The 14189-nt window shown below is 32.3% G+C and overlaps 1 protein-coding gene across 1 annotated transcript in view; it reads left to right on the top strand.

Moving 5' to 3' along the window:
- LOC100165518 (cadherin-related tumor suppressor) overlaps window positions 1-10541 on the top strand; it is a 38097-nt gene extending 27556 nt beyond the window's left edge. Inside the window, exons 11-14 of the mRNA XM_001944237.5 lie at window positions 43-313; window positions 972-1622; window positions 2134-2390; window positions 9125-10541. Of these exons, the coding sequence (XP_001944272.2) occupies window positions 43-313; window positions 972-1622; window positions 2134-2390; window positions 9125-10240 (2295 nt within the window). The 3' untranslated portion in view covers window positions 10241-10541. The remainder of the gene's footprint in view (window positions 1-42; window positions 314-971; window positions 1623-2133; window positions 2391-9124) is intronic.
- The last annotated feature ends 3648 nt before the right edge of the window (window positions 10542-14189 follow it).

Below are 14189 nucleotides of genomic sequence, written 5' to 3'. Positions count from 1 at the left end.
AAATATCGATCTAAATATTTATAGCTACATTTTTTTTTTCAGCTTATAAACGGTAAACTACTCTATTCATCGTTTTTAAGTACTTCGACGTCTACTGTGAATATGTCAGTAGAAAAAAATGTAGATGACGGAAACTGGCATAATTTAACAATGGTAATTGGTGCTAAAAGCTTGAAATTATTTTTGAATGGTCAAAAAGTTGGAGAAGAACTGGATTCGGTTAGCGTACACGATTTTTTGGATCCATATCTAACTAAAATGTACTTAGGTGGTGTCGATCGTGAATATTTCTCTGGAAAAATTGATACTTCAAGTGAGTTTATTGTTTTAATTAAAAAAATTTCCAATTTTTTTTAAGTTAAAAATTATAAAAATTATGAAAAGTTACTTACACAATTAAAATAACTTAGTTATGCTAATTTAATGAAAAAAAAAATTAAAACATCGTAAGTGGAATTTTTATTTCTCATTTTTTTTTATTAAAAGATAGCATGTAATTTTTTTGATAAGTTTGTCGGGCGTGTTATCAAAATTAGCTAGTAAAATAATTAAAAAATATAGACACTTAAATACCTTACTCAATCAACTTGATTTTAGTAAACCTAGCGATAATTATATAGATTGATGTATTTAATAAAAGATAAAAAATTTGAATATCTTTGCGTCCTTTTAAATGACATTTATTAAACTTAACCGGGTTTCTAAGCTAAATAGAAAATGTGCTTGTATTTCAATAAGTTAATAAAAAAAAAAAAAAATAAAGTTCAGTTAGTCGAAATTAAAGAAATTCGTTTGGTAAGTACCTAACTTAAAATAATAAAAACTTTCAAAATAAACTCATTAAAATAAAAAATATTAGACAATATGTAATACCAACTTATTAAATTGTTTAATACTAATCGTTTTGAGTGCGCAAGCATGATATGGTGTTAATGCTACTCTGATATTAATCATTTAAAATTGTTTTTCAGGTTTTTCAGGCTGCTTAGCTAATTTAACAATCAATAAAGAACTTCAACCATTTAATGGTACTGGGAGTATATTTCCAGAAGTTTTTCATACTGGAAATATATCATTCGATTGTGATCTGTCCGGGCTTGCATCAGTTGGTGTGGCTGTCACTGATCCGCTTAGCCTCGGAATTACGTTGGTTATTGTGTTTTTCGTTATATTATTGATGGCGATAACAATAAGTTTTGTCGTGTTTAAAATACGGAGACAAACAAAATGCGATAAAGATTCTGATAGTGGTAAAGATCATTTCCAAAGTGGTCTCCATTCTGAATCTCCAGCTCTAAACACAATACCTGTGTCATCTTTCATGTCAGAAACCGGAGATGTAATACGGCATCATATGGTGCCACCGGAAATACTCTCCAAGCGCTACAAAGATCAAGACATGGGCATGAGTGATACACATAGGCCACATAGACCGGATATAATTGAAAGGGAGGTCGTGGGAAAATCTCCGCCACCACAAAGAGACGAGCTTAATCAGCACATGAAGAATATGCATCAGCACGATAGTGTGACCGGGGATCATGATATGCCCGAACACTATGACCTAGAAAACGCTAGCTCTATAGCACCGTCGGATATAGATATTGTCTATCACTATAAAAGTATGTGTTCTCATTCAAAACCATTACATCGATAAACGAACCTATATTATTATATTATTTAAACCATTTTACTATTTTAGTTCTGTGAAAGTATTTATTTAAACGCCAATACGAGATTTTCATTAACGTTATATAAGTATTAATGTTTAACCCAAACATGATATGTGAAATTTGCTTTTATCTATATTCTATGCAGATTTAATTCTATAATTGATTTGAACATTAGTTGATATGCCTTGAGAGTATTTCATTAAAATATTAGTCTTTATCTTAATTCACTCGTTAAGTGTTTTGCATTAACTATATTACTATTTAATTGAAATGCATTATTTATTCAAACGTTAGTTTTTATCATTAGACGTATGTTAATAGTTATTATGCATTTATTTTAATGAATACCGTTTTTATTCTGAATAATGAATTTTCTCAAAAAATAATAAATGTCATTCATTTTTGGTTCCGAAATGTTTTAGATACGTTTATTGTAAAATATATTATGTTGACTGTTTAGGTTACCGAGACGGAAACAATTTACGGAAAATGAAGTCTCATCTTAGTCCTGGGATGCCGTCTAACATGTATCATAAACAAATGCGGCATGCAACTGGCTTTCAATCACCACATTCCAGAGATAGTCGGTCAGCGGCACCACCACCACCTCCGCCATTGGATTCTACCAATCACATGCAACACCAAAGCACACCGCTCGCTAGGCTTAGTCCAAGCAGTGAACTTAGTCAACAGTTACCCAGAATACTCACGTTGAGAGTAAGTAGCCTTTTAATTTTATTTGAGGTTTAAAATTTTAAACACAATATATTGTTCGTTGAAAAAAAATATTATCTGAACAAGCAATATCGACCATTTATTTATTTTTAATAAAAATATAATATCTATACTTAGATTATTAGATATATTGCCTGCGATTAAAACATACATATTAAGAATGTGATAGCTAACATTTTAAGAATAAAACTTTAAATTATTTTTTATAATATCTAAGGGTAGTAGGTACATCGTTTAAAATTATCAAACGACTTATAAAGCGTGGCGAGATATACAAATGTATAGGAAATTGATAAGAAAATTAGTTATTATTACTACGTATAGAACAAACAATATAAAAAAAATACTGCCAATAGCTATGATTTGGTCATATATGGCCATTTCTGTAGTACTAAATATATCTTGGTACTAAAATGCTAAATCATGGTATTAGCACCGAACAAAATTATTCGAGTAATTTAATTTTAAATTGCAGTGTAACGATGAAATATACAATAAAATATAATATAATTTGGCAATACCTACCAATGCGTATGCTACCATAAATTGCATAGATTTATTCTAACGATTGCATTATATGTGTTTAATTCAATAAAATATTTCGTTTTATTACAGGACCACTTAAAAAAATTACTATGGTATTTATGTTGACAGTCTTTTAAAATAAATTTGCATGTTTAATGTTTATATATTATATTTAAATAAAGATTATTGAAGAAAAAGTTTAGAATAATTATCAAACGGTTCTGATATCAGGGTGACTTATGAAACAAACATTTAAATTAGAATCTTAAAAACATTACGCTCCTCGTACAACTAACAACAATTACTATAAAAAGACTATACTCTTTAAATCATAACACATCTCCTAATGGTAGATGGATAAATTAAGACGTTGTGGAGCCACCGAAGTGGTTGGTTTTGCATTCCTAAGTCTGTTGAAATTTACGGTCGATAATAGGTATACGTTTGAATAATTAATTAAATTTAATTAATTGAAACACGCTTACTCATATGTATGATTTTTCATCGATGATTTACTACTTGTTAGATAATTCCACTTTCCAACACCAGTCTATAAACTGTTTTTTAATATGATAGGCTATTGCAATCATTCTAGGTTACATTATACAGTAAGTGGGTACCTATATAAGTTTATAATTTTGTTTCCTATAACCAATAGATAAAAAGGGTTTTGAAATGCCAATGAAATTTATTTTTTGTAAATAGTTTTATATAGGTAGTCCATAGATGTAGTTGGTAAGTACTATAAATTAGATGATATGAACTTCACATATAGGTGCAATTTGTTTTATTAATTACTATACGTATCCCGCGCCCTGCAGGGACCGTAAAAAATGAGGGCATTGCCGTTTTCGAACAAAAAGATACTCTACTCTTTTCGGTTGATTCATTCTTCGACCAAATTTAAAGATTTCCTTTTCGACCAAAATCGTACCCTTCCCTTTTCGACTGATTCACTTTTTGGCCATAATAAAAAGTTCAATAATAATTAATATTAAGTATATAGGTAGGTACTTTAGACCTTTATGTTATAATGACTTATAGAAAATTAATAAATATTAATTATGTCTTAGTTGTATAAAAAAAATATATAAATAAATAATAATAATTATCCGAAGTAAAAGTGTCGCCATCCCCCACCCGGGCATGGCAGATACCCACGGGTGCCCACTAAAAAATCTGCCAAAACTACACACACGTGTTTACATCTACAGTTCCCTCCCCCACAGTTTTTTTAAAAATAAACCACCCAATCGCCTAAGTTGCCGTGAAATTGTTGTCAATAATTATTAAATATAATAGTAATATGTGTATAATATATTAAAAAATAAAATAAAATAAAATTTTGAAAATTATTAAAAGTAACCTAAACTATAAGTTAGAATATTTGTCAATAATATATATATTATAATTATTATTATTATACTTTATTTACATATTTTACAAATGTTATGCATTTTATACTTTTAATAATTTTCAACATTATATTTTCAATAATTTTATAAATATTATATATTATTTTATTATTTTATTATTTAGTATAATATATTATTATACACATTATTATTGTATTAATATTGTATTAATAAATGACGACATTATATGAATGCCAACAGAATATTTATTATTGATAACAATTTTATATTATTATAATTATTATTATTTATTTATAAATTTTTTCAAACAACTTAGGTATAATAAATATTTTATAATTTTATATATGTATAACATTAAACCTAAAGTGTATAATATTAATTATTGTTGAACCAGAACTTTTGAACCAGAAAATTAAAACTCTTAAAAAAAATATGATTGTTCAACTCCTTTTGGGTGTACCTAACTCACTGCAGTTAGTGCAACTCAGCCACGTTGGTAGGCAATGTGCGAAAATTCGATGTGATACATGCTTGCACCTGATCTGCCCGATTAACCAATGATAACCAATAAGAAATAAATACTTTTTCTACTAAATATATAACTTATGACCAATAGTAACCTATTATAAACAGACATTTCCATCGTAAATCTTAAAATCGCTGTTTGAGCAGCTCCCCGGGTTGACCTACAGGGTCCAACTGTGAATCTAAATTAGGACACACACACTGACAAACAAACATTCATTTTTATATATACAGATTGATACATCATCTGTTTGACGGAGTGCGTTGATCGATGCGCGTGCCTGTGTGACGACTGACGAATACACTTGCGAAACAATCATATTATTATATATTATCAATCATTATTAACCAAATTCCAAACGTCCTTTGTTATTTGTCAAAATAGGTATCTATATCAACAATAGGTTCGGATCAGCTGCCGTAACATACTAACATCAGACACAAGCATTATAGTTGTGTACTTGTGTCCGTGTCATCGGATTACAATCGAACCGACAATAGTCGGTAATAAATGATAACACTAAATATTTATAATTTAATATTGTGTTACTGTATTATACGAAAAATCGTCGTAATAAAAAGCGGTCTATACACGATAATCGAGGTTTTCTCAAGATTTTCCAAACCTAACCATATTATAATATATAATATTATCTAATTACCTACAATAAAATCTAATTTATAAATAACGGTCTCAGATGTGTATGAAACTATCTATTCCTATAAGGAACCTCTGAATAATATAAGTGACTTTGTGCATCCTACCTTGACGCGCCGTCTGGCGCGTAATCCTCGGTAAACGGACGACACGTGTCGTAGGGCTGGATGAGGTAGTTAATCAAGATTCGTTTCGCTACTGCACTATCTAATAAGCACTTTTGAATGACTTTATAACGTGATAAGGTTTGATTATAGGTTGACATGACGATATTCACACCTGGAATTTCACCGCGCTAATACACTACCTATACTTATACACAAACGAATATTCCGAATATTACGAACGCGTATTCCCGAAATAAAAAAAATGAAAAACCGTGAAAATGATTGCACAGATCAAGAGCCGGACGTTGAAAAAAATATGTACCTATATATCAAAAAAAAAAAAAATAGACTAATGAACTAAAAATGTCCGTAAACAATATGGACGGCTATGCTTACCGCACGGTCAGATCACGAGCTACCGATCTAGGTATAGATCCATGTAAATATTATGACGACAACTTTCTGAACTCACCCCTGTCCGTGAACTTTTTAGTGAGAACGTGAGACTCTATAATTCCACGGTTCAAACGTTGTAAGCACGGCCGAAGCAATTTCCGGCCATATTGTAAAATTAGGTTCGACTAAACTTCAACACCGTGTCATGTCCTGTATATTTAATACATATAGCCGTATAGGTAAAAAAATATTGGTAACAAATTACACTTTACCTATAAGTTGAATATGTTCAAAACAATACAACATAGCATAGTGAAATCACAAATCAAATGGTTTAGGTATAGTCGTATACTCGTAACCTACCGAAATGGTAACAGTATTATTTTCCGTTGATTATCATCGGTCATCATCCGTCTTCTCCTGCAGGCTAAAACAGCCATCCAATAATTATGTTCTCGGAAAATTTTCGATATCGAACCATTATTATTGCATTGCTGTCTGTGATATGTCATACGTATAGTATACAGTGATGTACAGTGGGCAGACATCTGAGGAAACAAGTTTGAACGAGCTCAAAGAAGCATAATGTTGGCAGCAAACCAAGCAGACGTGAGCTAGATATATTTTTTTACTCAGTAAAAGTTTGTTAACACAAAGCTGTGCTCTTGGAGTATTTCTGGAAGCGGGAAACTTGATAAAAGCTTTACCAGTGAAAATACAATCCAAAAAATTGGATAGTAATAAAACAATGTCCAACAGGCAACAAGTGACCAACAAATTTGTTGGATTTATATTTTCATATTATGTGTCTGTAATTATGATGGTTGTGCTATCAACTTTGTGAGAGTCGACCCCGTTTCCCGAGGATTACATGCCACTGTGCCAGTTGGTTTTCAAAGCAAGTATGCACATTGCGTATCACTCAATTAAATTATTCACCGGGTTCCTTGTAGGAATATAAACAATTCTTCTACCAAGTTAATTTAGAATTGTATTTAGGTACATAATATTTTATAATGTGTAGGTTTCGAAAATCTTAGTAAAATATTCACACGATATACTAATTGTTACTAACAATGGTTATTAATTGGTAAATTAATAAAGATAAATATAAATACCATAAAAATAATGTAATTATTAATGTGTGAAAGAGGTCGTTAAAAGTGTTGAAAGTTTAGTAAGTTTCAAAATGGGTCCCCTATATATAAGTTATAGTTAGTGATGCCTTTAGTGTATATTATGTTATTTGTGAAACCCACAGATATGTATAATAACTAGATACCCGACTTCTTCTTATCAATGACGCTGGCAGCCATTTACAACTAGGGCAAAATAGTATTATCAGTATAAATTTATATATAAGTAAATATGTATATGAATAAATGTAAACATTGCCATAGTCACAAATGGCGTCGGGCATCATAATTTAATAACGTCGTTGTGGTATATGGAGTCGGGTATCTAGTTATTATATATATCTGTGGTGAAACCTTAGTACTTATCATATTATTTGTAGATCTTATGTTAAATTTAGCTTTTTCGTTAGGTTATGAATTCTAATACAAATGTACCTACCTACTTCTCTTTTTTTTTTGTATTACGAAGATCTTAAACTAGGAATTTTATCGTTTATGGCCTCTACACATTTTTACTATACATCACAATAAATCGGTCTGCATGCTACTCGGAGTGATCATTTGTAATTTAAATTATTGGTTTTAAAAAATAATAAAAGTCGTAGGTAAAATAGATTTTTATTGAATAAACCGGTTATGCAACCATTATACAACCGGCTATATTGTTACAAATTAAAATTTATTTTATTTTATTGACTTTCGACAATTCAATAGACTTTATTCTATGATAATACCTTTGTTGTTAAACTACAGGTTGTGTGATGTTACCTACTTATTATATTATATTATGTTTATGCGCGTGTGTAATGTGTATATATATATTACATATTATAATGGATCCATGGGAATGTAAGATTGGGATCTAGGTAAAGAACTTTAAATGTAGGGATACTAAATAATTAAACAATGATAAACACCACAGAAGACATGTCATTATATTTTGTTTTTACATTTTGAAACGTGGTCAGATAATTATTTTTTATTTGGATAATATTAGTCGATACCTATATAATATTATTATAGTGCGATAAAAACGATATTATTATTACATAATAATATACTATTAATGCTATTGGAATCTACCAAAACCGATGCGTGTGCTTTACTACACTAAATCGTATTGGAACGAATTATATAGGCATATATTATACACGTCTAGAACATCGTTTAAATATATATATATATATTACATACCTAATATTATAATGTATTCGAATTATAAACGTAGTAAAAATAACTTATGCTCGGGAATCGCGTTACACGCTAGCATTACGCGTTTGGCCGCACTCATTATCATATTATATAGTTGAATGTGAAACGAAGTGAGTGGCGAGATAATTAATTGGAATCCGTCGCGGCAGAGTGGTGTTTTTTAGCCCGTGTAAATGCATACATATTATGTATATTTATACGCGCAGACTGCACTTATAATAATACGTCCAGGAAAATATGGTCGGGCCATTATTTTACTAATGGACTTGGACATTAAAAATCAGCAAAAATATTTATACACAACTAACCAACTAAACCAATATTATATACCCGTGTAGTTACAGTATAGTGCAATGACGTAAATACGATAGCCGAACGCACAGTATTAAAATATTGAAAGCAATTATTGATATATATTGTATATTATATATTACATAATATATAAGTATAACGAGTCTCGTAGTATAATAAGATGTCCCTACTCAGGTGTATATAATTAATCTATAATATTCTGTATCATTCTATTAGAATACAATAATATATAATATACCCCTCCAAATTCAACTACCATAGGTACAGCTTATTAATGATCCGATATTTCACTCGTATACCTACATGCAGTATATATATATTAAATACACAAGCACATTTTTTTTATACTCAACGAGCTACAAAATGCAAAAATGTATTTATTATGATTAAAATTATATTATTCTGAAGAATGTTATGATATGAACCAAAACGGTAGATATTAACTCGATCAATTGTTTTTTGTGTGCAGGACATAAGCGGTAAACCACTTCAGACGGCACTGTTGGCCACCTCGTCGTCAGGCGTGGTGAGCAAAGACTGTCCTATGCACAGCAACAGTGAACGGAGCTTGAACAGTCCGGTAATGAGCGGTCACAGCCTGTCTGGCAGTGGTATGTCCGGCGGCGGTGGTGGAGGTGGTGGCGTGGTCGGGAGCAATAGTGGCGGTAGCGGCGGAGGCGGCAGTGGTGTGGGCAGTGGCGGGCGATCGCAGTCGCAGCTACAGCAACAGCAACAGCACGGCCGACCACCCAGCCTGGGGAGCACGGTGGACGTTGTGTCAGGGACGGGCGGCAGCGGTGGACGGCCGTCCAACATAATGGTGGACGACCACGCACACCTCCGCCGGCACCAGCAGCAGCATCACCGGCAGAACGACGATGATGACGACGACGATACCGGTACGTCAACTTCGTCGGACGAGAGTGGTAACGACTCGTTCACGTGCTCGGAAATTGAGTACGATAACAACAGCGTGTCGGGCGAGAAGCTCAGTGACGTAATATTCAACAAGATCGGCAGCAGCGGTGGCAAGAGCGCGTCCGGGTCGTCGGACAGGGACTCTCAGCGCCGCCGCCGGTTGCCGCTCCCGTCCCAGCTCCCACCTTCGTCGTCCTCGTCGTCCGACGCCGCAGTCATGGCGGCCCAACACCAGCAACAGCAACAGCACCAGCAACAGGAACAAATGCAGGCGGCCGCGGGTTATGACACGTTCGACTCTTCGTTCAGGGGCTCTCTAAGCACGCTGGTGGCGTCCGACGACGACGGTCCGATGTACCGTAACGTCCGGACGCCCAACAACAACCCGTCCGAATCGTCCAGCATACCAGTGGGCCTTGGCTGGGATTACCTGCTCAACTGGGCCCCGTCCAACAACGGCATGAGGCCAATCATGCAGCCGCCGTCGCCGTCGTCACCTTACACCGACCACGATCACCACTTGCACCACCACCACCACCACGTTAGCAGTGGTGTTGGTGGTGGCATCGGCAATGGTCAGTCGGCCGCTGACTCTGCGGCGGCGAGAACGGGCGAAGGTACATCATCGTCCAGACAGTCGCCAAAGTCTCCGGAAGAGTACGTCTGACGAAAATGACGACAACGACCGCCGCGACCATATTGAGCAATAATAAAAAATATGTCGCGTCCGGTCGACGCAAACGGTGCTAGTCCAATATATTATTCCCGTCCCCCGAGCAGTCACCATTATTATTAATTATTATTATTTTTATGTATTTTAATTCCTGTCTCTTTCGCATCACTTTTTTTTATATTTTTATACTCTTAAGTAATTTTACTACCTTGTAAATGTGTAATTATTATTATTATAATAATATAAAAAAGTATTAGGTACATAATCGTGTTCTGTACAAAATATTTTAATCATATGTACAATTTTCATAAATATAAGATGCCTATTATAAATAAATATAAACATATAATATTATAGTCGTAGACATATATATGTATAAACTATATACAAAGATACGTGTTTCGCGATTGTACATAATATTTGTGCCATATAGTTTTGTAAGTAAAATATGTATATATATAAAAAAATATGTGTACCAATGAATAAAAAATTGACTGATTTTCTTATTTTTCCATTTTCGTGTTTGTATCATTTTTTCCATCACAAAAACGTTCGTGGACGTGTCCTTCACCCATGTCTCATACCACCACTTCGCACAAGGCGTTGTTGACTTTTGTTAATCGTTTTCGCTTAAACTCAGCGAAGATCAGGGCACACACAAATATGGATAATAGTATATATGTAGTGGCGTTGTTTGGTAGAGGGGTTGCAGGTTGTAAATTGCCCTCCTCCCTTGTGATTAGAGGGCTGCTGTTGGGCCGGGTATAGGCTAGTATTGGGCCTTAATATAGTAGCTAATAGGTAATATATTTAGATATCCTCCTTCATGACTAGGTACATATTATATATTAATTATTTAATCATTTTTAGTATCCTCGAAAAAATGTGTCATTTATGCCTATGATAGTAACCTATAATACTATAACTAGTAAGTAAGTATGAAATTATGTAAGAAGGCTATTAATTGTATTGAAATAAAGATGAAATTATAGTGTAATTGTTAGCGAGCGTTTTTTCAGTTTTATTATGGGCTGGTCGAAAATGTTGTCACCCCATCCCAAAAACGGAAATGACGCCACCAAATAAATGTTCTAATGTCTCGGAAATTCGGAAACCAGACGGACAGGGCCGTATTTAGACACTATAGGCCCCGGGGCAACATATATTTGCCAGCCACGTGCCAAAAAAAGCCATTTCTTATAATATAGGTAGGTAGGTATATAACACTAACTATTTTGCGTTATAGATAATGTTGGCCCACAGAAAATTAATCTGATCCAACCCGTGGCGTAAACATGGTTTCTAAAAGGGGGCGATCAAAAAAATAAAACGACATATCCAAATGGGAGGGGAAAATTGGAAAATCCCCCACCTTCTCAAAACGTTTTACTTAGGTAGTAAATTATTTGACAATTAGGAACAATGAATATAATTTGAATTGATTCAAAATACACATCTAACTGCACAATATGAAATATTATTCACTCCAAAACCAATGGGAAGGGATCTGACCCTCTTGTATATACGCCACTGGGTCCATTCCGATCCAACTACCTATGCTACTTACTGCTACTCTTACAGTTTCACTAAAATAAAATATTGGTGAATTATTTTATATATGTATATTAATTATTTTAAATATGTATATTATACAAGCTGAAACCGTGCACTTCGTTGCCTGTTAAATGTACCATCATTATATGACTTAAACTTTGTTCAATTCGTTATTTAATATTCGGTGTATGGTGTTTAAAATTTATCTTAACTTTTCCGTTGTCTGGAATAAAAATTCTGATTCGAAGCAGTATATTATTAGGTAGGCAATCTACCTGTGGTAGATCGCGGACCTCTAGTTTGTACGTAAGTGTATGATTTACTCTAAAGTATCAAAGTTATACCAAGTTTGTCATATTCCACCTATGGTGGATTAATATCATAGACGTGCGCAGGATTTTGTGTCGGGTGCAGCATACATTGAACCGGCTCTAAAGAACAATAAGCAGCCCACTTATTTTCTTTACATTGCCCCCCACCCCCCTTAATTCTGTTTAGCCCCACTGTGTAAAAATGTAATATTTTATACGTTCATATTATAATCACTTGTGTTGAGTTGTGTACCCGAATCATTATTATAGGGTATAGCTCCCCCCCCCCATATAAATTCATCACTCTACGACTATGTCTATAGCCTATTATGGTTATAAGAAATATAGTAAATTGTAAATGAAAAGTACCTAATAATATTTTTATGTATTATAATATATTACTCTATACTTTTATAATTATATTAAACATCACATAGGTAATAATATAACACTTATAAGCATTAGTACCTAATTAATAATAAGTTTATACATTAGTCATAATATTGGAACCAGGGGGGCGTACCGAGGAGGTTATTATTGGGGGGCCAAAGTTGATAGTTTGGCCAACTCTAAAAATTGATCCGGGACAACTTGTTTTTGTTATTTTGTCGTAGCCATTTCATTGTTAAACAGTTAAAATATTAGTATTATGACATGCCTATGATTAATATAATCAATTAATACAAAATCCTAACCTAACCTGTTGTGTCACTGTTGTATTTTTGACATCCATATTTCCTACTTTTCCGGTGGATTTTCCTAAAATTTTGTTTTATAATAACCTTCTCCGTGATATACTCTTTCGTTTAAAAAAAATCAAGAAGATCTGATAAGTAGTTCCAGATTTGACCCAGTACAAAGAATTTCATTTCACATTTAGGTAGGTATATAGTTAGAAGATATTGACAAAAAAAAATAATACAAATCACAAAGTGCTCGTAACCATAGCAAGCATATACAATACACTATTATTATTTTAATCCGCAACTTAACTTGTGTTTTTGCCATTATGTCGCCAGGTGTGCACTTAAGAGGCCATGACTCCAGAACCACTTATCGCACAGTGTAAAATTTGAGCACTAATTTGAGCTATAACACCACTATTTAGTGTTCAATTAGTGCTATTCCATGGTACCGTTTTCAAAATTAGTGCTATATCTTTCACTCCGATATGTGGGATTTCCCGTATTTTGTCCCAGCGGGTGCAACACCAGAACCAAAATCCGTTGTAGTACCAACTTTTAGTGCTCAATTAGTGCTACCAGGATATACAAAAATAAAAATTGTCGCTACCCCCAAACCAAAGTTATCGCCATCCCCATTTTTCAACTTAGCGGCATCATAGAGATTTCTGTTATAACACATTTTCATATAACAGCATTTTTATTGATTTTTTAATAAACTGATTTATTATAATTTTTTTTATTACATAAATTTTAATAAATTAAAAATCAAAAAAAAATCTGTTATAAAAAAATGTATATTTTATAACAAACATAATTTCAATAAACTTATTTTTTATATAATATGAATTTTTATCAAACTGATTTTTTATCAATTTTTGAGATGGTTTTTATCAATTTTTAACATATTTTTTATTGATTTTTTAACAAACCTAATTTTTATTAAAATTTATATTCAATTTATATTTTTATAAAATATGAATTTTTTATCAAATATTATTTATTAACATTTTTTATTTAATATAGATTGAATTTATGTTTTTCTATAAAATATGAAATTTTTATAAGATTTTTTTATCAATTTTTTTTAACAGATTTCTGTTATATCACATTTTTATGAAACAGAAAAAAATGTTTGTTAAGAATCAATTAAATATTTGTCAAAAAATTATCTTATAAAAAATGTTGTTAAAAAATTCATATTTTACAAAAAATATAAATTCAATCTATATTAAATAAAAAATGTTAATAAACAATGTTGATGTAAAAACCATCTTAAAAATTGATTAAAAATCAGTTTGATAAAAAATTCATCTATATATATAAAGGAAAATGTACTTTTCCAATAATCAACGCAGAGTCGAACCTATTTAATTTATCGGCTTGAAATTTCGA

This window comes from Acyrthosiphon pisum, chromosome A1 (genome assembly GCF_005508785.2).
Source record: "Acyrthosiphon pisum isolate AL4f chromosome A1, pea_aphid_22Mar2018_4r6ur, whole genome shotgun sequence".
Taxonomy (NCBI): Eukaryota; Metazoa; Arthropoda; class Insecta; order Hemiptera; family Aphididae; genus Acyrthosiphon; species Acyrthosiphon pisum.
Note: the sequence above shows the minus strand (reverse complement) of the source record. Positions and strands in the feature narration are given on the sequence as shown.